Here is a 23,721-nt window from a genome sequence, read left to right on the forward strand (position 1 = left end):
GTTTTGTTTTTCCTTTTCGGATTTTTTATTACGGGTTACTTCTTTTGTTTTTTTCACACTTTTTATTTGTCATTCAACCTTATTGTGATACACCCCGTACCACTACTTGCATTTTGTTATATCGCATCCACTTAGTATCTGAATTAATATATTGATATTTTTGTCATATCACATCCCGTTCAAGTTTCTACTACGGTTTACGTTTTGGTTTCTTGCATACTTTTAAACAAACATATTAATGACAAAATTATTTCTAATTAAACTGTCGAAAATTCACGGCATATATATTAAAATAACAAACCGTTTCAACAAAGGAATTGAGACACTGCAACGCGGGATCCAAAATTTTCTAGTAAGGCATTAATAGAAAATTGAACAAAATGAAACTTTTCTCTCTTTTTCCATATATGCCTTTTCTAAGAACCATTTTGATATAATATCAAATACCATGGGGCTATTGTTAAAAATAGAAATAGAAAAACAAAACAAAAAAAGTTTACTCTAATATGACTATCTTCTAAATTGACTATGATCCAACAGATTTGAAGAACTAGTTGACCATTTGAGAAAGCATGTAAATTACTTAAACATTTTGCTCAAATTTTTTTAATGAAGTCCCAATAATTTTCCCTTTCAAATATCATTGCTTTGCATCCAAAATCAGATAGAATGACTCAAAAAAACACCACCTTTATTCATATGTTCTTGGTAGTATTAACAACCCTAGAAATATTGGTTTCCCCAATTATAGCTTCATCATTTGATCATAGATACAATGTAGGAGATGATGTCCCTTTATTTGTCAACATTATTGGTCCCTTAAACAATCCCAGGTTAGTAATCAGTAATCTGTGTGTGTCTGTGTTTGTGTTTTAATATAAAATTTTGATTAGGAGAAATGCCATGTTAATAAATTACTGTTTTTAGTGAATTGCTGGATTGGGTATTGTTTTTAGTTTGAAAAGGATTGAACTTTTTGATATTATGTAGGAACTTGGGGTAATTAGTTATAAAAGGTCTTCACTTTTTATTAGTTTGAGTTTTGATTGAGTCTTTTTAAGTTTTAAGCTTCAAGATTTGTGTAATTTTGTGTAGAAAAAGTGAATGACATTTAAGTATATGTAAAGTGTTAGACCAGGAACTTCATGGGGAAATAGTAAAGTAAACGAAATCGGTGTCAATAAGTGATTTAAAAACAAAAGGATTGAATTTTTTTAGGGGGAATCTGGGTTAGCATATGGTTAGAGGAAGATATATGTTGGAAAATTATTATTAAGATGCCCCTATGTGGAATTTTGAATCTTAAGCTAGATTAGGATGATTTACATTGTTCATTTCATGATAGTTGGTTCTCAGATTTAAGGTCCATCTGTTTGTTCCATTTCATTTTTCATTATTGTACTTTTGTCTTTTCCGTAAGAAAACCATAATCCTGCAAGCATTATTGTATTCAAATTGGTTAGGCTTTTTCATCAAGTTACTTTTTAAGATTGTTCTTTTGATACCTTGCAGTGAAACGTATCAATACTATGATTTGCCATTCTGCCATCCAGGTTAGCATTTTGGCTCATAGTAAATTAGGCAGATGAACTACGAATACTGTTTTCTTGATATCTCTTGCATTTATTGTTTTAGTTTGTCAAAAAAAAAAAAAAAAATGGTATTTATTGTTTTAGTTTGTCCAAAACCTTTCTACTTAGCCTTAAGTTATTACGATTAAGAAAATTCACCTAGCACTAAAAAAGTTTACAAAAAGGTGGAAAATAGAGGCGTAAATGAAAAGGATAACAATGCTCATTGTTCTAAACAGAAAACATAACAAACCTACAAGATCAAGTAATTGTGCCATTTTCTTTAATTAGCGGTGAATTTAAGATTTCTGACCTTTGTATGTACCACCATTTTATATACGTTTTCACGCCGTCATGGACTCATGAGATGACAAATAACAGTTTCTGCTTATTTGTTTTTTACACTGCAAAAACCCTGCAAGTTTTCTGCCTTTTATATATTATAATTTATAACCCTTCTTAGATCCATATTTTCTTTAAATATTTTGCAGATCAAGTGATCCCAAAGAAGGAAACTTTAGGGGAGGTTTTTAATGGAGATAGGATGACCAATACCTTATACAACTTGAAGTTCCGCAAAAATAAAGTTGACCAAGTTCTTTGTGATAAGAAGCTTACGCGAGACGACATAACGAAATTAAAAAATGCTATTGATAATGATTATTACTTCCAGATGTATTACGATGAGCTTCCATTATGGGGATTTATTGGAAAAGTGGAAGATGAGAGCTTTACAGGTGATGGGTTGGGACCCACATATATCTTGTTCAAACACGTTCAGTTTGATGCTCTTTACAACAGTGACCAAATCATTGAAATACGTGCTTTTAGTGACCCAAATTATGTTGTGGATATCAGTGACAAAACTGAAGTAGATATTACGTTCACATATTCTATATACTGGAATGCAACTTCAAGCGAGTACAAGAACAGAATGAACAAGTATTCGAGAGCTTCATTGTTGCCTACACAACGACATATGCATTGGTTTTCTTTCATTAATAGTGTGGTCATCATCGTGCTCCTAACAGGGCTGCTTATAATGCTTTTTATGCGTCATCTAAAGAATGATTTGAAAAGGTAATATGTTAGTTCTACTGCTTCCTAATAGTGAAATCAAACTTGTAAACCCATTTACATATTCAATGTCTTTGATTCCAATTGCAGATATTCTAGTGTAGATGAAGAACAAGATAAGGAAGTGGGTTGGAAGTATGTTCATGGTGATGTATTCAGATGTCCTCCACGAATGGCATTGTTTTGTGCTGTTTTAGGCACTGGCACACAACTATTGACCATGTAACTAGCTTTTAAGTTTAATTATGCAGTTCGATTACAATAAAGATGCCCATGTCAACTCATTGCTTACAAATGGGTCAATAGGGGGAAAAATTTTGACGGGTTAACCGGCAAAAAAGAATTCAGTATAAATGGAAAAGAATCGAATGTGTTTAATGTCTCCCGGTGTGAACTCTTAATCCTTAAACCTACTAATTCATTTATTAAAATAACTTGATTATTATTATTATTGAAACAATAGTTTTGTAATCATATTTGACACACTAATTATCTATATTAAACTTTTGACTAGTGTTTCGGTTCAAGTCAATCCTACCCATTCCAACATTTACCTGTTTTGCCATTTAGCCAACTCGTGCAACCCACCCATTTTGCCACCAATAGTACTGCACTTTACATTTGAACTTTACTCACAAACACCTTCTCTCTTTTTTACAGCATTTGCTTGTTATTTGTTTTGGCATTTTTTGGGATCATATATCCTTACAGCCGGGGAACTATATCGACTTCTATAGTTTTGTTTTTCATTCTTACTGCCCCGGTGGCTGGATACAGTGCTGCTTCATTTTTCGGTCAGTTTTCCGAGACTGGATGGGTAAATTCTTTTCCTACTACAAAAAATATCTGAATCCAGGAAGTAGTAGCTTTTGAACCCACAGAGTTAAAAAGAATGACCTTTGTGTTTCCCCTTAACTCAAAAGTAGAGGCAGCAATATGGGCAGGTTGGGTCAGTCAACATGGATTTGGGCCAAAATTTTACTACCAAAATTTAATGCTTTCATGAATGATTAGAGTGCCAAACTTCTCTTTACAAAATATAGTATTTGAACAATTCTAGAGTTTTTCTAATAACACGTTTTAGAAAGTTATATGCATCAAAGGTATCCTTTGAGCTTCGTTCAACCTTTTTGACTCTTTTTCCCTGTTTCCTGTTAAATAAGAGTTTTTAAATTACTTAATTGACTCATTTAATGTAAACCATCACCCGGAATTTCATTTATTGTCTCTACTGTTGCATCCTTGCTTTTTCATAACATATAATAGTTTCTTGAATCATATGGATTCGATGATATTTATAATGTTTACATACTTGATTGATGCTATATATATTATAACTTCCGCAGGAAAAATGTGTTCTTTTATCCGGGATTATATACATTGGACCACTTTCTGCTATCATGCTGCTTCTTAATACAGTTTCCATATCATTTGGGTCTACTACAGCATTTCCTTTTGGCACCATAGTGGTGATATTACTTGCGTATACTTTAATTGCAATTCCACTGCTTGCATTTGGCGGGATAATGGGGTTTCGTTTTAGGTCAAAGTTTCAAGCACCTACGGCTACAAAAATATCTCCAAGGGAGATTCCTTGGTTGAATTGGTACGGAAGGACTCCTGGCCAAATGTTAATCTCGGGTCTTTTACCATTTAGTGCAATTGTTCTTGAGTTGCATAATGTGTATGCAACAATATGGAGCTATAAAATCTTCACTACACCAAGTATTTTGTTTTTGACCTTTGTCCTTCTTGTCATACTTACCTCGCTTTTAAGTGTTGGTTTGACTTACATCCAGCTGACAGTTGAAGATCATCAATGGTGGTGGAGGTATGTTATCGATCTGACTTTAACTTTTGTGGCTTACACCTTTTCAAACCATTACTGGTGTCATGGGACAGATGTGAGAATAAACATTCCCCTAGTGATACTAAATTTAGAAGTTTTAAGAATTGACACAAGTTTTAAGTTGAAACTCTGTATTTCTTACCTCAAAACTCAAACTGTAAGTTTTCATATTCAAAACATAGAAAATTGTGATTCCGAGTTACACACATGCATCCCTTGGATAGTAAAGCAGGTTTGTTGCATATAAGAGAATTCCACAAGACCGCAACACTTGCTAACTACTACCTCCTTTCCAAATCAAAGAGTTAATTTTGGCAAATATTGATATAAATTGTAGTGTATAATGCCAAAATTTGACTGCTTGAAGCCTTGAACCTTTTACAAATTTGAATGTGTCTGCAATCATTTTCTCGAAACTTCATAAAGTTTGTATGGAATTAGAAGTTATAACTGTCTTTATCGCATGCCTCTACTGGTCTGGTCTACCTTAAGTTATTCATTGTAATTTCGAAAAGCAAGTAAAATCCAAAATACTTTTGTCGATGTCTACATTCTGTAACTGGTTAAAATTTGCATTAACCAATATTGATCATTTGGCTTCTTAAAACAGATCTGTTTGGCGTGGGGGTTCAGTGGCTATCTTTATGTTCTTGTATTGTATCTACTATTTTTCAAGGTCAAATATGAATGGGTTCATGCAGTCGGCATTCTTTTTCTGCTACAACTTTCTATTTTGCTATGCATTCTTCCTGATGCTTGCCACAATAAGTTTCCGTTCATCATGGATCTTCATGCAACATATATACAACGCTGTGAAAAGTGAATGAACTTTCGCCATTGTCCCAAAATAACGTCCTTAACTCCTTATATTAACCATATGAACTGGTGGGATTTTTTATTATCCCTTGAAATTTTGTAAAAGATACGCATTAAATTTGATGTGTATGCAAGTGGCCTGAGGTTTGGGTTGATTTATGTTTCCCTGTAGGCTGTTTCATCATTTCATTGATGTAAATCTTTTATAGTTATATACGAGTAGGTTCTCGTTTCAGAATGACTTCCTCTTCAATCAAGTTGCTACTATTTGCTATAAAAAAATTACTATGTTACTTCTGTTGCATGCCTATCTGCATCACCAAAATTACACCACAGATGCAATGCAGACAAGAGATGTAAAGTGACGTGGTGGGTGAAACAATTCTAATGGTATTCAAATCACCTTGAGTATGGTGCACGTGTTTTACGGATTGCAATCTAAGTAAGTAATTGGTTAAGTTTCGAGATGATCATGAATTGCAATCAGAGTAGGTAAGTTGTTAAGTTTTAAGATGATCAAAATTAGCATAGCAAGACATGCTTGTCTACACTAATATCATCAGTATTAAGAAATGAAGTTTTTATAATTTGTAGAAACTGTTTCGAATGATCCATGGTTACTTGTAAAGCACATCCAATCATATGCTTCTTTTTTTTTCTAAATTTGACCAATTGACAATATTATGCAACCAAAGTACCAGGTTTCACATATACAGGTTGAGGGTCAACACTAAGAGGCTCCCCAGTGGAAGGGACTCATCTACCAAAGACTAGTCTCTGTCAGCGCCACATCAACAAAAAAACACTCAAGGACTAATTCCCCTAAAATGCACCCAATGGAATCATCCACCAAAGACTAGTCTTAAAATGATACCGTTGCATTCAAAAAAAAAAAAAAAAAAAAAAGGTAAACGTTCATCCCTGCAGGAACGAAGCACCCGGACGAATGAGGCGGACGAGAGGGGAACAAGTCCCACCCAACGGTGTGGACTCGTCCCTGTGAGTCGAACGAGCGAAAGAACGAACCATTGGGGACCTTCTAAACAGCATAGGAGATTAGGAGTTATATGTTTTTGTTTTTTTTTTTTTTTGGTAAAGAAAGTGATTATTTGTTTTTGCACATGAAAATTAGATTCAACCTTCAGACTGTAACACGCACAGATCATGTACCCCGACTTTTGTATTGGGTTTTTGTTTGATATAAAATACAACCATGGCCAAAAATTATTCAGAAAATGCAAGAATGTGAATCTCACAACATACCCAAAAGAAACTTTTATGCAAAGTTGTTGAATCTAAGTAATATTTTAAAAAGATTCATAAGGTTTCCCCCTTCTGATATCAATGGAAGTTAACAAAACAAACACAGCAGGTGATCCAAGCACATCCAATTCATTCATCAGTTGGTCTCTGTCCCAGAACCGAAATGTCCTCGTATCGCTTCTGCACAACAATGGAAATATCTTAGAATAAGTTATTTTAAATGTATAGCTGGAATAACACACTAACCAAGCTACAATATAAACCTATCTAAATTCTCTATATGAATTAATGTCCTTTTTTTGCTGTTCCTTCTTAAAACTATAGAAATTATTACATTGATCAAACATATGCATAACAAGACTTGATGTGAAGTGTAAGTCTGTAACTTTATAACCATCTAGTCAAAGCTGACGTTTGATGAAACAGTTTCACTTATGTGTTATACAATATACAAACGTACATAGAAATATATATTTACAGATATATTCCATGTATGCATGGGTATCTGCTATTTCTAGTTCTATGTTTCCTCACGCTAGTCTAAAAACTCCAAAATCCAAGAACCCAAGTGACTAGAGTCGTAGCATAATGTTTCAATTATTGAGATAGTGGATTTGTCTATAAGAAATTAATGAAAACATGCAATCTAGGTTAAGAATAATCCGTGCAAGTAGTTTTCCATTAGCATCTTGTTCTTAAAAATGTTTTGTGTAAAATTGTAAATACACATCACTCATCACTGCAAACAATACTATTCTCTTAACCTACTCGTAACTGAATCCAAGAGCAAAGGAAAACAAGAAACACATTGCAGGTCTTAAAGAGTCCAAAAGTCCATAGTCACTCTAGGTGTTCCTGGGCACCCAAATCTAAAACTAGATGTTTAACTAATAACTACCTAAGGATATCCGACTCACATGAAATATCATCGGTAAAGTTAATCCACTGAGTAAGTATAAATTACTAACATGTACTATCTATATGCATTTGAGTCACACTACCGCTACGTCTTAGATCCATTTTATCTACTTATATCTACAAACGTATATGAGTTCTGGTGGTGAGTATATTCAATTGACCAAGTTTTTGGTGGTGAGTATATTCAATTGACCAACCACCATCCAGCACATAAACAATAGAAAGCACACAAAAAACATCGAAATATAGGTGGTTAAAAGTTACCCCAATATTGTTGTTCTCCCATAGTTTATGAACTCCATAATCAACAGCCTGAAACAACACAACTCCATCAGTCGATCACAATAAACAAGAATTTAGCTAACCACAAACAGCTTATAACTCAATAGTGGCATTATAAAAAAACAAAAAATTTAAAAAAAAAAGAAGAAACTTCCCCTTGTCCACTCTAGCAAAGGAACTAAATCAACAAGCCAAATAGTCTAATAGGGAAAGCGGGGGTCAGGAGGGACAATTATAAAAGCCCAGTCAATATATTTCTATTTGCCCGACTCAGTTTTTTCTAAAATTTCCAAAAGGCTGATTTTCCACCCAATACCAAATTAAATGATGTATCGGTGCACTAAAACTTGGAATAATGGGTCCGGGTCGTGCTTTGGAAGAAGCGATCTGTTCCCAACCCGTCTTCTTGGGAATAGATATACGATCCCTGGGACAATTACTTATCACTTAAAAAGTACATGTTGTGCCACAACCCCTTCCATCTGATAAAAGGGATCCCGTGATCCTGGACTAATCTTAACTGAGATCGCAAATCCCAAATTTGTCTATATATACTTTCGCAATGCGGAACGAAATACGTTAACACTATAACAAACAAACATTAGATAAACGAAACTTAGGGGGGCGTTTGGTTATAGAAAACACCCCGTGTTTTCCATTTTTGTTTTCCAAGAAAACATGGAAAACAGAAAACGCGTTCTAATCATAGATTTCTAAGAATGTTTTCTAAGAAAACAAAATACAAGGTTTTCTAATTTTCCATAGAAAACTTGAAAACACCTTTTTCTTGTTTTCTATTTTCCATTTTCATTTTCCAATTCATTCCACCCCCTCCCCTCACAACTCTAACATGTTTTCTAGTTTTCTAATTAGAACGCGTTATCAAAATTTTTATTTGTTTTCTAGAAAACAAAAACCCCTTTTATTTTCTAGAAAATTAAAAATGAAAAACTGGAAAACATTTTCTACAACCAAAGGCGCCCTAGGTTGTTTCTCCTAGTAAAAACATCAACAAAACACTATTCGTTTCCGCTGCAAACTTAAATAGTATCTGCCAAACAAATTCCCCAAAAATGTAATATATCTAAACACAAGACTCTAACATAACAATAACAATAATATTAGAAATGAAATAAAAATCTAATCGTTTTAATATATCTGCATATATAGAATACAGTAATTATGTAACAGATCTGGAAATGAACAATGAGCAGGCTAGCAAAAATCAGATCTAGAATTCATTCAATTGTTAATATATATAAATAATATGAATATTTTTTTTTTGTACTAAAGAATTAGTTATATATATATATATATAATACGTTAAGGCAGGGGAGAGAGAGGGGAGGGGGGACTAACACGTTCACCGATGAAAGCACCGGCGATGACGAAAGTGACGTAGACGGAGTTACGGCGCATAAGGACTTTGTATAGTCCTTCGAATACTCCGCCGCTTCTGCGAGGAGCTGCTGCCGGATTCATGATGATGATGATGATTGACGACGGACTTTTGCTTCTGGACGGAAAATGGTGTTCTCGTAAGAAGTATGTTTCTATTTGGTGGTGGTGGTGGTTTAGAAGACTAGTTTTTTATCTAGTCAAAATTGCTCTTCTCATTCGTATTTCTGTGATCAAACTACTACTAAACACAAATTTGGGTCGGGTTGCCAAGTATTTGTGAATTAAACAAATTTTTACTTTTAGGACGCGTTTGATTCACATAATGTTTTTGTGAAGGAATAGAATTTGAAGGATTGAAATTTGATGGAATGTTTTTTAATTTTTTAAAAATTCAAGTGATAAAAAGAATGAAATTCCTTCCTCCATCCCCAAGGAATGGAGATTCCATCAAATGATGGAATGTTTACATTCCTATGGAATGAGATTCCCTCTTTTTTGTCAACCAAACGCACTAAGGAATGAAATTCAATTCCAATTCCATCAGATTCTGTGAACCAAACGCGACCTAGTTTCCATTTCAACTACGGAGTATCCACGCAGTAACAACGGATGGTGGTAAGGAGGTAGTTGTCACAGCCTAAATTCTAAGGCTCATGACTACTAGCAAAACTTCAAAAAAAAATCTTAATGCTCATAACAAAATTCAAACTTAAGTGCAGAAGTCTTACAATTCTTAAAATGTCACAAACATCTAAAAAAAAATAGTCTAAAATAAATCAACCAAAACTAAAATTATTTAAAGTAAAATAAAGTCTTGGTCATCTGCTAAACTGCCTTTCCTTTAGAGCTTGTTGTAATATCTTTCCCTGAAATACATGCTACTGGGTCAGCTAGTGTTGATGAGCTCACAGTTTAAATATAATAACATACTTTATTCAAAAATATCATGCCATTTTGAAATACTGTAAATACCTGCAATAAACTGGCTAGCATGCAAAAGAATATATATCATCATAAACAAATAATAAACTGCTAAATATCATGGTACCAGATAATAAACTGCCAAATATCATGGTACCAGATAATAAACTGCTAAATAAACTGCCAGTTCATAAGAAATATAATCTATGCATGCATGACTACTGTAAATCAAAACAAAAGCATGATAACTGCACTTTTCAAAACTAGCTATGCATGTCCCAGTTTGAAAAAATCTGATGAACTCACCTGACGATGCTTGCCTAGCTTTCCTGTCTTCTCTATAAAACTCCTACAAATTATAACATAACTCCTTACTAACTTTTATCAACTACAACTAACTTCTATATAGCAACCTTAACTGATTGATTGAGCATCTCAAACAAGTTAACCATTTACTACCCCTAAAAACTCACGTTTAAAAGAAAAACAAAAATCTATTTGCATTAGACTGAACTGTCATGAACATCATATATAAAAATTAACATACACCGTTTGTGAGTTAACTAAAATTTGTGACTAGTGAATTAAACTGACTCAACTCTTAAATGCACAAATAAATCCACTACTACTTTACATAAAATATAAATATAATAACTTGCAAAAACGCTTGACGCAAACGTATATGTTGGCTCTAACAGTATCTTAATTTAACCATTTTATTAAAACAAGCTAGCTCATAATTAAAATCTAGTCTAAAAGAAGTACACGTGGTAATTTATGAAATTTGCTACATACAAACTACAAACTTCTCTTTTATATTTTATAAAACAAAAAAAACTAGTATGAAGTTCCATCTCTCTTACCACTACTACTACCATGCGTAAGTTTACAGATCATGAAGCCATTGCTAAACTACAAGACTCAAAATTTGCTGCAGATAAATCTTCCTTAATTTAAAGACTTAAACATTCTGTATCCATCAAACTTACATACATATATATATACACACACAATAGATTATGATCAAAATAAGCATCGGTATTTAGTTATAAACAAAATCGCGTTTCATTGATAAGAACATATATATCAATCGACCTGACTAATACTCCACATGATTATAAAAAGATAGTTCAACGGTATATAAAGCGACGCCGTGTTACGATCTAACAGTATATGTTTTTCATATTAACATGACTAATTTAACCCGACTCAACAACAAAAGTCGATCATTATGGAACAACTAAGCTAGCTGATTGTTAACTCATCGTTTGAAAGCTCAACCAATCTACTACTCTACGGTCCCTAATACATAAGAATATACAGCTTCGAGATTGTTTACTAACATATACTACCTCCTGCTATTTGGCAAAACTAACCCTCCAACTTATCATCAATATAACTAACAAAAAGACTTTTATTTCAAGTTTTTACATAAATAAATTAATTAAAATTTAATACCTTAATTATGGATGTCACAGTAGTTATTAATATAAAAGTAATTGATATAAATTATAATTATTTTATTATCGGTTAAAGATTGTATTGTATGTTGTAAATAATTTCATTAAGAGTATTATAGAAATATTCAGTGAAAAATTTAAATTAATGAATAAATAAGGGACATAGTTTAGATAAATATGGGTGAAAAATATTTTAATGATATATTGAGTAAATTTTGTGTTTGAGTTAATGTGTTGAAACTTAAGAATATTTTTGATTTTTTAAAAATAAAAATTCGAAAATGAAAATAGTAATTTATTTTATAAAAGAGAATAGCTTACGATGTATAGATCACACTTGGCTAGGTATAATTCATTATGAATTTGAATGATTACCCGATTTAATTAAAAGTTTAAAAAAAAATAATGATAGATTCTTTTAATTAATAAACTTAATTATTATTCTAACTATAAGATCAAGTTACATGAAAAAATCAAGAAGGGATATGAAAATAAAAACAATAAGTGGGTTATACATATCAAAACTTATTATATTATAAAGATTATTAGACTAAAATTTTAAAATGATAAATCATTTTGCTAAAAAAATATATTAGTGCCCAATACGCGAATGCAAATGTTAGTTAGGAATCCTTAGTTCTAACAAGCGTGTTTTCTTGTAATAGAGTTTATTAGGAATCCTAACAATTTCATATTTACCTTGTTTTTAAAGTTATTTATACTTCTATATTTATATCTATACTCCTTTATAATACAAACTAGGTATTCTATTTTTTGGATCTCTTAATCTCTTAAAATATTGATAGTATACCTCTTTTATCTACTAAATTACCTTCATTAACTCGTTTAATCACATGAATTAATTTACATTAATTATCTATCTTACTCGACGCCGTTGCCACTACAAGTCGCCAACGCCACCACCGACACGCCGCTACCTACACTGTCGCATTGCCCGGGTATTCGTCTAGTTTTTTAAACATAAATATAATGAAGTCTTGTAAAATGGGGGTTTAATTATGTAAAATAGTCTCTATTAAACTTATAATAAAATGGGTAAATATGAGAACTTTCTTTCTCTAATATCACCTATAATATTCTCGTCGAGTCGTCCTAAAATATCTACAATGTCTTCGTTTCACCGCCACCTTTAACATCACAATCATCATCACCATTTTAATCTCCCAAAAGAAATTTTATTTTTTGCAAAATTAACCTTTAGCATTATGATTTATTTTGGTTCGGATATATATATACATATATATAAATATATTAGTTTATACCCGTCAAAATTATGAAAGCAAGTGTGGTAGCATAGTGATAAAAGAGACTATCTATATCTATACTCCTTTATAATAATTATCAACCCCCTATTTTTGAAAAGTATTAGAAACTAGTTAGATGCAAAAGTACTAAATTACCCTTTATAAACACCCTCTATAGAAATGGTTATTAAAGATTACCAAATTTCCTCTTAATGAATTAATTTACAATCTAAACTCTTATCTTGCTAATTTACACTCTAAGTCTTTATCTTCTAAAATATTTTCACTATCATCTATTACATCAACTTATACTACTCGACACCATTAGTCGATGTCATCTCCACCCGTCACCGACACCGTTAAACCGTCATTGCCCCCACCCTCACCGTCACTGCATTGTGCGGATACCATGCTATTTCCTAAAGATAAAAATATTTGGAGACCTTTCTTTTTTTTTTTTTTTCTTTTTTTATTGACATTTGGAGATTTCAAGTTCCAATTGTGAAAGCAAAGGAACACACTACCGACGAACGACTTCGGGAGTTCGGGCTATTCGAGGTATTGTTAAAGAAGGGTCAGTAATTCTTTCCTTGCTTATAAAAATGAAATTCAAATAAAAGTGATTCTAAGAACTAGGCCCAACTATCTGAGGCCCAATTAGGGTTTAAGAGTCCTACTTTCTTATTCATTGAGTTGGATAAGACGGCCGCAATCTTCTTCTCCAACTTCATTCCCATTCCATTGCTGCCTGCCTGCTGGTAAACTTTTCTCTCTTTTTTTTTTTTCTCAATTTTATTTCTTAAAAATCCGATCTACATATAATTTAATTCTTTTATTATTGTTGTTCCTTACATTTAATTAAATATAACCATATATCATTTTCTTATTGCTAATTTATATTCTGCTACTTTATTTTTTGTCTGTCTATGCAGAACTGAAGTTTAAAGCTACAAATACTTATTAATCATGAGGTATATTTTATATACTTTTTTACTTTTTGATTTTTTTATACTATTTGATTGATTTTGTTGATATTATAAATAGCAGTTTTGTGTTGTTTTCATGTGTATATGTTGTATTTATTATAGTTTTTGTGATATATCAAAAGCATATAAATTAAAAATCTGGATCTTGTTTTCCATTTATCTTTTTTGTTAATTTCTTATATCTGATTTATATGCATTTCTGTTTTGGTTTTTAATAAATCTTTTACATATGTATTAGTTTTTGTTGTCTAAACAAGATTTTATAGGAATGTATATGTTTTTATTGATAACAAAGTGAGTTAATGTTGTCGACGTGGAAGTTTATTCCGAATACATGAATGTATGATGATCTGTTGTTTTATTTAATTAATGTATTAGTTTACTCGTGCCTTGCTTCGTTATAAAGATCTTAAGTTGACTGTTTGATTATGAGATTGATAACTTGTTTATTTGTTTCTCAGTGTAATTTTTGGAAAGGAATATTAACATTTTTGTCATGGACGGTTTTGTTGGATTTTTGTGCTATTTTTTGACATATGAATGTTTAATTTGACAGTAAGCTTCAGAGTGAAGCTCTTAGAGAGGCAATCACTCAGATTACCACTGAAGCTAAGGAAAAGAAGCGTAACTTTACTGAGACCATTGAGCTCCAGATTGGACTCAAGAACTACGACCCACAAAAGGACAAGCGTTTTAGTGGTACCGTGAAGTTGCCTCACATTCCTCGTCCTAAGTTGAAAGTTTGCATGCTTGGAGATGCCCAGCATGTGGAAGAGGTATATCTTTTTTTTTTCTTTGTTGATAAAAGTCATAATATGTGACATGCCTTAACAGGTTTGTGTATTTTTCATTTACAATTTGCTAGCTAATGTTTTGTTCAGGATTTGATTAAATAGCCTTTTATTTCAATTGATGGAGGATATTCAAATTTAGGAATCATAACTCGATTACATTCATAAGTCATTTTTGAAAGTGATCGACTTTCTTGGCCAACATAACCTGTTCGATATATCTCATTTCATAGTATCTGTCACTTAATCTGGCTTTAGCTTGAGTATCAATCTTTCTTCTTAGGAAACTTTTATCGGTTGACTTTCATACCCTTTCTATATATCTCTTTCAGGAGATTATCATTCTAGTTAGCTATAAATTATCCAGGCATGATATACCTTTCATTGCCAAAGCTTCATTCGTAATTATTCTAAGAAATTAAGTTACTTGAGATCACGGATGTTAGTTCCTTTTGAGAACCCATCGTATTTTAAGAGTGGTAGACTGGTAGTAGTAGTAGGTTGTACTCAATTTCTCAATACTATGGTTTAGTAGAACATTCGAGGTTGTGAGATTTAATTTAAATTTTAGTCTATAGTTGTCTTAAAGTTCATCTCTGTGGAGCTTTTTATATGCTAAGATTTCTTTGATATCCATAGGCACAAAAGATTGGTTTGGAGTACATGGATGTCGAATCACTTAAGAAACTCAACAAGAACAAAAAACTAGTGAAGAAGCTTGCCAAGAAACACCAGGCTTTTTTGGCCTCCGAGTCTGTTATCAAGCAGATTCCCCGTTTGTTGGGACCTGGTTTGAACAAGGCAGGTAGGTGTATCCGTCGAAGCAAAGTCCATTGATTCGCCTACTTTTTCAATGTTATATCCATGTTTTCTAGTATATTCTTGATGAATATGCATATGCGATTGCAGGAAAGTTCCCTACACTTGTTAGTCACCAGGAATCTCTTGAGGCCAAGGTCAATGAAACCAAGGCTACTGTCAAGTTTCAATTGAAGAAGGTGTTGTGTATGGGGGTTGCCGTTGGAAACTGCAGCATGGAGGAGAAGCAAATCTTTCAAAATGTGCAAATGAGTGTCAATTTCCTTGTTTCGTTGTTGAAAAAGAACTGGCAGAATGTAAGATCTCTTTTTAGATTACAACTTATCTGAATACACTCATACACTAATCTATTATTTGCCAGAAGATACACTATATAAGTTGAACACTTTTGATTTTATTTTCAACAAAATGTCCAATTGTATACATTTTAAAAGGCTTGACAATGTTTATATATGTATGCATTGCAGGTAAGGTGTTTGTACTTGAAGACAACAATGGGAAAGCCCGTACGCATCTTTTAGGTGTTTTCGTTGCTTTTTAAAGCTTGTTATGTTTGAGACAGGTGCCGTTGTTAGTTATTGGAAGGATTTCCCCATAATGGGTAGTGTCGTATTTTACTTATCGGATGTTTGTTTTTTTTATTTTGTTAGATGCTGCTATGAATTTTATGTTTCATGGATTTTGAGCTATCATCTTTAATTATGTCTTTTACACATCAGGTATCTTAAAGCAATTCAGTTGGAATAGAGAAACAAATTTATCTACCCAGTGTTTTAAGGCTTCATTTTGACCTATACGGAGTGATTAGATATGATATGGTAATGGTCAGTATGTATGCAAAATAGGGATTATATAGAAGAGAACTGACTGTCTCGTTTGGTGTTCATGGTATTTGTTTATAAATTTACAGATTTTGTCTTCTGCAAACCAAACTACACTAAAAACGTAGGACTATATCAAAACAAACTTTATTTAAAACATCACTAATTAAACACAGCCAAATTACATGATTTTTGCTTTACATTTTGGTCCATGTCTTGTGATCAACCAGGAAAACTACTAAATTGTGAGTGGGTCTTTTGGCCAAAGTGATGCAGGTCTTTTTATTGAAGGCCTCGTGTTTTTGAGTTGGAATGCTGGTGAAATGGAAATGGACCTTTTGAATTATTCCACCAAATCTTAGACACCACAATCAACAAATGGGTAAAAACCAAAATGTTTGTTGATGTTTCTACGTGAAGTTACCATTTACATATAAAAGACCCGTTTAAATGGGGTTAATTTTAAATCGACAATCGAGTCACAAGTCTCTTAACGTATTCATACCGAAGACTTTTCTGCCCGTTGGTGACGAAACACTTAACTAAGTACAAATCCTTCCGGTTTCAAGTCCTTGTCCTTCCAATCCATTTGATTGTATGTTTCATTCAAATCCCCACACTTAATAGCTTGCCTATCAGCCTATGCTTATGGTTTTCTGTTGAAATGTCTATTAATCTTTCTAACTTTACAAGGCTGTGATAATAACTGAAGAACCAAGGCAATCGCTTGCATTTCGCCTTCAAAGATATGGGCTACTCTCAAATATCAATGACAATGGGCGAGCGGTTTTGTTTTTTGATTCTGGTTCACCCATGTGGTCAGAATTATGTTTGCGTTTTAAATGAGGAAGCTTGTCTGGTTCTTATTATGGACTGGTCTCGCAATAATGTTATTTAGTCACAAAAATAGTCTGTCCTTTGGTAGCTCTTCTTTGAATCAAATGCTTAGTATGCACCACTCTCTTTTGACTAAATTGAATCTTGTGTATATCTTTTTATTTTATTGGCAAAATGGTAATGATAATGATATCGCATTACATCTTAATTTAATAACACACTGCCGAGTTAATTTCAGTACACAAAGGTTGACACACACGTATATATGGCCAAAAGGTTCTCTTATTTGGTGTAAGAAGTTTAAAAAAGAAACACTAGAAATTATAATATTCCAAGCAGTTAAAAAAAGCTCTATTTGGTGTTATATTCATCTTTTAAGAAAGAGATTTGTAATGTTCATAATCAAGTATTAATTAAGCATATGTAAACTCTACTGTAATCTAAAAAAAAAAAAAGAGAGATCTTGCTAATCATATGTGTTGTGACTTGTGAGACACACATCAAAGTATTGTTAGATCAAAATAAGTTGTCTTAAATCATTCAGGTCTATCTTTGTATTGTTACATCAAAAAGTTCAATGGTACACACGGTTGTATTTCCTTAGGTATTGTTATAGAATGCAGACCGAGCTGTTATCTTAACGTCACACCAACTTTTATTATTTCACCAGTTATAGGCTTCCATCAACGCAAGATATCTCTGAATGCAAGACTCCATCTCTTTATAATTTTAAAATTACACAAATTATTTCTTAAATATTTATCTAAATTTAACTAAAAACTTAAAAAACACTTTATACATACACAAGCTTTTATTAAGTTAAAAAGTAAGTATCATATTACATCACTTCCACCATATTAAACAAACAAAAAAAAAACAGTTATTTATTTATTACTTAATCTATTTATATATTATTTATCCATTTAGTACTTAATAAATTTAGTTTTTGTTGATTAACAAAATAAACAGGCCTTTCACAAATACATATACATATAAAAGCCAATAAAGTTGGTAATTTATTGATAAACTCTTTAACCTTAAGAGGATTCACTCGGATTCGAGTCTCATTCTTCACATTTGTAAGGTTGTAAGGTTGGATTATTGAAAAGTTTTTTTGGAAATCTTAAGTTACATCATAGATATTCGTGTAGTTCAGAATTAGGATAAATTACCATAAAAGAACATATACATTAATACATATAACATAAAATCTTCCGATTGAGGTGGGGTTCCAAAATCGTAATGTCCAAAAAAACATAGATTGAACAGGATTGCCATGACATTAAGGTAACTAATTGGCTAAAGACATAGGCTAGCTATTGGTCATGGGAAAGAGCCGCCTAATTATTTGTATAAACTATCGAAGACCTTTTTTTTTTTTTTTGCTCTAAACGCTCTCAAATTTGGACTTTTGGATCTACTCAAAGTCCAAACTCCAAATACATTTTTGACTTGTAATTCAAATGGCTTTCTTCATCTAAAAAATTACCAGTAGATATTAAAATTTAACTCTAAAAGTTTACATAAGCCATGTTTAAAACTTACACGAGTATTACTGAATTATCTTTTTAATATCTAAATATGACACAAATAAAATTGAGTTTTTATGTTTGGTCACCTGTAGTAAGTTTCCTCGTGTGGACGGTCTTTGTCTTTTGCACTCGGGGAATAAAGATGAACAGGTGAATCAGTGACCCGTTGGTTATCCAATTTGTTGCTTAAAAAAAACTAAGTATTTTAAGTACGAAAGTATGTTATTTGTTCTATATCGATTAAACTTTTTTTATTATTTAAAAGAGTATTATTAGAAAAAAAAATTTAGCTTGTATAGGTCCAATCGAAATCACATCACATGTATGTATATATAAATATAATAATTAGTACAAGTATGAGAATGTTGAAAAAAGGAGCTTATAACAAAGGATTACCTAGTACGCATCCAATCGCAGTCACAAGTTTATTGTGAGAGACCATTGAATCTTGAATGAATGTTGCTTACTCGCGATCAATGTGTTTGTTTTATTTCTTTCTTCTTTTTATCATAATTTCTGTTTAAATTATTTTAGGTTTTAGCCATTCATCTACCTATAATATGTGTATTTTTAACAAGACTAGTTTGTAGTTAAAGCTGGTTGTTGGTAGATTTTATCGGTAAAGTTAATAATCGTAATTTAAAACAAACATATAAGAAAATAATCAAAATTTTTGTTAACATAAATGTATATGAAAAATAGTTTGAGGTTGAATTATACCGTATATATAATAGTTTAAAAAACAAACATGTAAATTGTAAATTTAAATGTTGAATTAAGTGGTTCATTGAATACAACTTTTTTAGAAGCTTATTAGACTACTTTTTAAAGTAATTTAGGTAGATAATAAATTCAAAGTTTATGTTTTCTATAAACTTTTTAAAGCAAAAGGATGATAATAATAAGCTTAAACTTATAAAAATCATAAATACGATTTCTCATAACCTCATAAGTGTCAAAAATACCTAAAAAATAATGTCATAAAACTTAACAACAATCTCACTACTGATCATCTTTTCTCATAATTTTTCTTTTCATTTTTCATGACACAATATCACACTAAAAACGCATGCATTACCCAACACAAGTAGTATTACCTTTGTCTTATAACTTATTTTTCACACTACTCTCTTAAAAAAATTTCAAAATCATTATTATTACTCACAATAACTGTAAAAATAAAAGAATCGATTTTATACACTAAAATTTAAAGTAACAACCTTGAAATTCAAATAAGAATATAGATTTACTTTAATACTCGTGTTTGTTATATTATAACTAGTTCTTAAATATATATCTAAATGACTAATAAGTATAATTAAATATCACCTTATATGTAATGTTGTTCATATTATGTATGAATTCTAAATTTTACAAGACATAAAAATACATTCATTATTCAACATTTTTATAAAACCATTATTTTTTATGAAACATACAGATCGAATATCTTAATGAAGGTCTAGACTATGTTGTGTTAATCAAGAGCCTCTCACTTTCAATATCTAGTAGAAAATTTTTTTTTTATTAATCTGCCTGAATACACAACAATTAGTAAAGGTAAACTCTGTGAATCCAAGTTTTTCACACAAAGACTGCCTTTTGCCATTGGGCTTTAACCTAATGACTTTATAAAACCACTAGTCCACTACTACTAACATTGACTACTTGAATTGAGTTGAGTTTAAATGTTGTGTGTGTGTTTTTGTCTTGAGGTTAAGGGGTATAATTTTAGTTAAACACGCTTGTGTCTTTCTACAGATTCCAAACGCCACCACTTCTATACACCAACCAACACCCACCCCCCTTCTCTTTCTCTTTTGCTCTTTTTCTTCTTCTATAAATAAATAAACTCTCTTTTATTCATTTCACTTGACCCTCGTTTTCTCCGCTTCATTCACTACTATAAGTACATACAGATTTCTATCTCTATATATCTTTCTGTAAGTTTCTTTCTTCAACACCTCTTTAATTTACTTTCTACATGATATTGTTTTTATCTTTGATCTTCATAGCTGATATGATTATTAACGATTTATATTATTAATTGTATATGCGTATGAACTTTATGGTAAAATCTTTAGTATGTTATTGTTTGTTATGAGATTGAAATATTTGTCTTTTAAGGTTAGATCTGCTACACCTATGTTTTTGTTTTTGGAATTATGTGTGTAGTTGTGAGTTATTGACTTATGAGAATATGTAGTTGGAACTTTGAAAACTATATTTATATATATATATATATCTTCAATTTGAGATGTCTTACATATATGTGTGTGTGTATATATATATATTGGCCAGAGGAATTTTTATGTGAAGTTATTTTTGAAGGCCTACTACCTTTTTTATGATTTTGATGCTTTTGTCTACTTTTTAAATTTTATTTTGGAGGACATTTTATTTACATATATGTATGTACTTTTGTTATAAAACATTGGATGTACATGCTATAAGTCATTATATTCGTCTTTCTAGCGAGAAAATGCATTTTTGAAAAAGCAGTCATGTTTTCTAATAGCAGAGAAGTAATTTTTAAACACCCTTAACGGCGAATTATATATATATGTCGGTCGTTTTCAGCTGTAAAGTTTGTGTGCGATATTCATATATATGTATATGGAACTGCATTCTGGGCTTGTTTCTTTTTTTAATCTTCTGCTTTATAAACTTTTGATTTCGAAGAAAGAATCTGTTCAAGATTATAATGCTTGCTTATTCCAAAGTTGAATCTACACTACCATTATATATGTGGTCTAATAGTGGGCTTATGATTAAATGGATTTCATGGTTTATAACTTTGATGTTCAAGGTGCTTTACTTGTTTCACCATAATTACATGCTTAATCCCAAGTTAAAGACATAGCATATTTTAACCTTTTTTGAAGAAAGCATAACTACCTTTGACTTGAGCATTATCGTCATCCTTGTGGGTGAATTTCATTAGCTGCAATGAATTGGTTATCCAAGAGAAAAATGAATTTACCCATTTCACAGTGTAGTTGTCCTTATTTCAAAGGAGTGGTTTTTTGGCCAACCCGTCTGTTGATTACATAAATAAGCAAAACTTGCCAAATGGTCAAACATCTGATAATCTGATCTTACAACTCACATAATCACTATGAAAACACACATCCGCCAGTTCACGAATCTTGAAACCTTGAGCAACATGTTTTTTTTATTGGTACATCTTTTCGTTTGGGCCTTTGGGTTATTATAGTTTTCTGTCCTCGAGCTGCTTCTTTCTCGATACCGAGAAGTCTCTTTAGTTGATAAAAATAAAAACATTATTGCCTTTTGATTTAAAATAACGTACATTATATTAAACAAATCAGATAGCACTTCTTGTTGAGTTTTAGATATATAATTCATAATTTTCTAATTATGTCTCCATATCATGCTTAATTAATTCTAGTTCATTTTTATGCAGATCATCATGTCGTCCATCATGCTTCCCACCCAAACCATGGTCAGAAGCTCACCCCAAACTGTGGCCAGAAGCTCACCACAAACCATGGTCAGTTCTTTTCTAAGGTGTCCATCTAACCTTCCGACGTTGAAGAGTGTCTCAAAAGCTTTTGGCTTGAAGTCCGGCTCTTCATTCAGGACAACTTGCATGGCTACATACAAGGTTAAGCTCGTGGGGCCTGATGGCGAAGAGAACGAATTTGATGCACCTGATGATTGTTACATTCTTGACTCGGCTGAGAGTGCTGGAATTGAGCTGCCATATTCTTGCAGGGCCGGTGCCTGCTCGACTTGTGCTGGAAAGGTGGCTAACGGTGCAGTGGACCAATCAGATGGGTCATTTCTTGATGAAAACCAAATGAAGGAGGGTTACTTGCTGACTTGCATTTCTTACCCAACTTCTGATTGTGTCATCCACACCCACAAAGAAGGCGATCTTTACTGAGTTTGATATCTTTCAATCATATCTATCTTTGTTTATTTTTACTTCAAACCATTTGTCAAGTTTTGAAACTTTGTTGTCTAGAAGTAAACCTTTTTCTGTTGCGGAAATGCTAGTTTCTCTTGGTGGCAATAAGTAAACCAAATATTGTGAACTGATTTTTATATCAAGATAAATTTTAAATCTGCCTAAATCCTGTCATATTGATATAAATCTAGAACATGACGACCGTAGAGACTTAATTGGCTAGACCATGGTGGCACTGGTTAGACCGGCCCTCATTCTTGCACTAGTTTCTGTGCTGTATTTGTTTGTAAACTTGTACATAGTGTGGTGGTTGATTTTGGTCAAATCGGATTCAGTGGACTTAAGTATTCAGTGGGAAGACTCTTTGTTGCTTGTAATTTAGGGTCTTTCTCAACTTTAGTTTAGAATAGAATTGACAGTACAAGCGAGTTGACTGGGCTTAGTAATTAGTTACAATGGATTCAAGTCAAAACGTGCAAGTTTTATGAGCATGCTGAAGTAAGTTGGCTCGAGTCTCTACCCTTAGGCCTTAGATATTAATGCATTAAGTAGCTTTGGAAGTCTACAACAAAAATCAAGTACTATTATATATTTATATCATATAGTACAGGCTGTTACTTGCAGCTATACAAGTATTTGTTTGGATTGAAGGTTTGTGAATGTTGACTCAAGATTATGAATGATTGTCTGTGTTTGGTATATGAATATTTGTTTGAAAAACCCATTGAATAAGGGTTTCTCCTGATCTGAGCTATCTATTTGCTTTCATAAACACAAAAGAATCCATCGCCTCGGTGGTCCATCTTGTTGCTTCCCATTCTTTCGGCTACCCTCACTTCTCATGACCTCCTACCCGCTTTCCTTTCCATATTTTGTGTTGTATGAAGTCAGTCAAGTAACCTCAGTTCTCTTGATCTGAGCTATCTACTTATTCTTTTCGGAAAAGACTATTTCTATAAACATAACAATTCAATATTGTAGTTATGAATTATGATGTTCCTATTAATGGGTTGAACTGAATTGGGTTAAATAAAGATGAAGTGCTTTGTGTTGAAGAAATTGTATGAATTTCTATGTTTCTCTCTGCATTTTTTTATAACTAGTTTCCTTTTGCAGCTTTGCCAGTATGCTATTCATATTAATGGATTGTGATACCCTATCCATTTTTTCATATTTAT

The 23,721-nt window shown here is 32.1% G+C and overlaps 4 protein-coding genes across 4 annotated transcripts; 3 read left to right on the plus strand and 1 right to left on the minus strand.

Moving 5' to 3' along the window:
• The first annotated feature begins 553 nt into the window (after nt 1–553).
• Nucleotides 554–5,551, plus strand: LOC122582289 (transmembrane 9 superfamily member 5-like). The gene is made up of 7 exons (XM_043754659.1): nt 554–833; nt 1,513–1,553; nt 2,063–2,651; nt 2,739–2,870; nt 3,309–3,465; nt 3,995–4,479; nt 5,108–5,551. The coding sequence occupies exons 1-7, from the start codon at nt 670–672 to the stop codon at nt 5,322–5,324; spliced, it is 1,785 nt and encodes a 594-aa protein (XP_043610594.1). The 5' UTR covers nt 554–669; the 3' UTR covers nt 5,325–5,551.
• A 922-nt stretch (nt 5,552–6,473) lies between these two features.
• On the minus strand, nt 6,474–9,387 carry LOC122582050 (cytochrome b-c1 complex subunit 9, mitochondrial-like). The gene is made up of 3 exons (XM_043754398.1): nt 9,136–9,387; nt 7,759–7,806; nt 6,474–6,756 (listed from the first exon to the last, which is right to left on the minus strand). The coding sequence occupies exons 1-3, from the start codon at nt 9,256–9,258 to the stop codon at nt 6,706–6,708; spliced, it is 222 nt and encodes a 73-aa protein (XP_043610333.1). The 5' UTR covers nt 9,259–9,387; the 3' UTR covers nt 6,474–6,705.
• A 4,114-nt stretch (nt 9,388–13,501) lies between these two features.
• On the plus strand, nt 13,502–16,098 carry LOC122581285 (60S ribosomal protein L10a-1). The gene is made up of 6 exons (XM_043753486.1): nt 13,502–13,581; nt 13,756–13,794; nt 14,366–14,585; nt 15,240–15,405; nt 15,510–15,715; nt 15,887–16,098. Exons 2-6 carry the CDS (start codon nt 13,790–13,792, stop codon nt 15,938–15,940), a joined length of 651 nt encoding a protein of 216 aa, XP_043609421.1. The 5' UTR covers nt 13,502–13,581; nt 13,756–13,789; the 3' UTR covers nt 15,941–16,098.
• A 4,260-nt stretch (nt 16,099–20,358) lies between these two features.
• Nucleotides 20,359–22,709, plus strand: LOC122581534 (ferredoxin, root R-B1-like). Its single transcript, XM_043753763.1, has 2 exons — nt 20,359–20,552; nt 22,037–22,709. The coding sequence occupies exon 2, from the start codon at nt 22,043–22,045 to the stop codon at nt 22,517–22,519; it is 477 nt and encodes a 158-aa protein (XP_043609698.1). The 5' UTR covers nt 20,359–20,552; nt 22,037–22,042; the 3' UTR covers nt 22,520–22,709.
• The last annotated feature ends 1,012 nt before the right edge of the window (nt 22,710–23,721 follow it).

This window comes from Erigeron canadensis, chromosome 9, assembly GCF_010389155.1.
Source record: "Erigeron canadensis isolate Cc75 chromosome 9, C_canadensis_v1, whole genome shotgun sequence".
In the NCBI taxonomy this organism is placed as follows: Eukaryota; Viridiplantae; Streptophyta; class Magnoliopsida; order Asterales; family Asteraceae; genus Erigeron; species Erigeron canadensis.

Coding starts and splice junctions, on each gene's coding strand:
- LOC122581534 (XM_043753763.1), top strand. CDS start 22,043: ATGTCGTCCATCATGCTTCCCACCCAAACCATGGTCAGAAGCTCACCC.
- LOC122582050 (XM_043754398.1), bottom strand. CDS start 9,258: ATGAATCCGGCAGCAGCTCCTCGCAGAAGCGGCGGAGTATTCGAAGGA. Junction 7,807..9,135: donor GTGCTTTCATCGGTGAACGT/GTTAGTCCCCCC, acceptor GTGTTGTTTCAG/GCTGTTGATTATGGAGTTCA. Junction 6,757..7,758: donor GGGAGAACAACAATATTGGG/GTAACTTTTAAC, acceptor ATTGTTGTGCAG/AAGCGATACGAGGACATTTC.
- LOC122582289 (XM_043754659.1), top strand. CDS start 670: ATGACTCAAAAAAACACCACCTTTATTCATATGTTCTTGGTAGTATTA. Junction 834..1,512: donor GGTCCCTTAAACAATCCCAG/GTTAGTAATCAG, acceptor GATACCTTGCAG/TGAAACGTATCAATACTATG. Junction 1,554..2,062: donor TTTGCCATTCTGCCATCCAG/GTTAGCATTTTG, acceptor AATATTTTGCAG/ATCAAGTGATCCCAAAGAAG.
- LOC122581285 (XM_043753486.1), top strand. Junction 14,586..15,239: donor ATGCCCAGCATGTGGAAGAG/GTATATCTTTTT, acceptor TGATATCCATAG/GCACAAAAGATTGGTTTGGA. Junction 15,406..15,509: donor ACCTGGTTTGAACAAGGCAG/GTAGGTGTATCC, acceptor ATGCGATTGCAG/GAAAGTTCCCTACACTTGTT.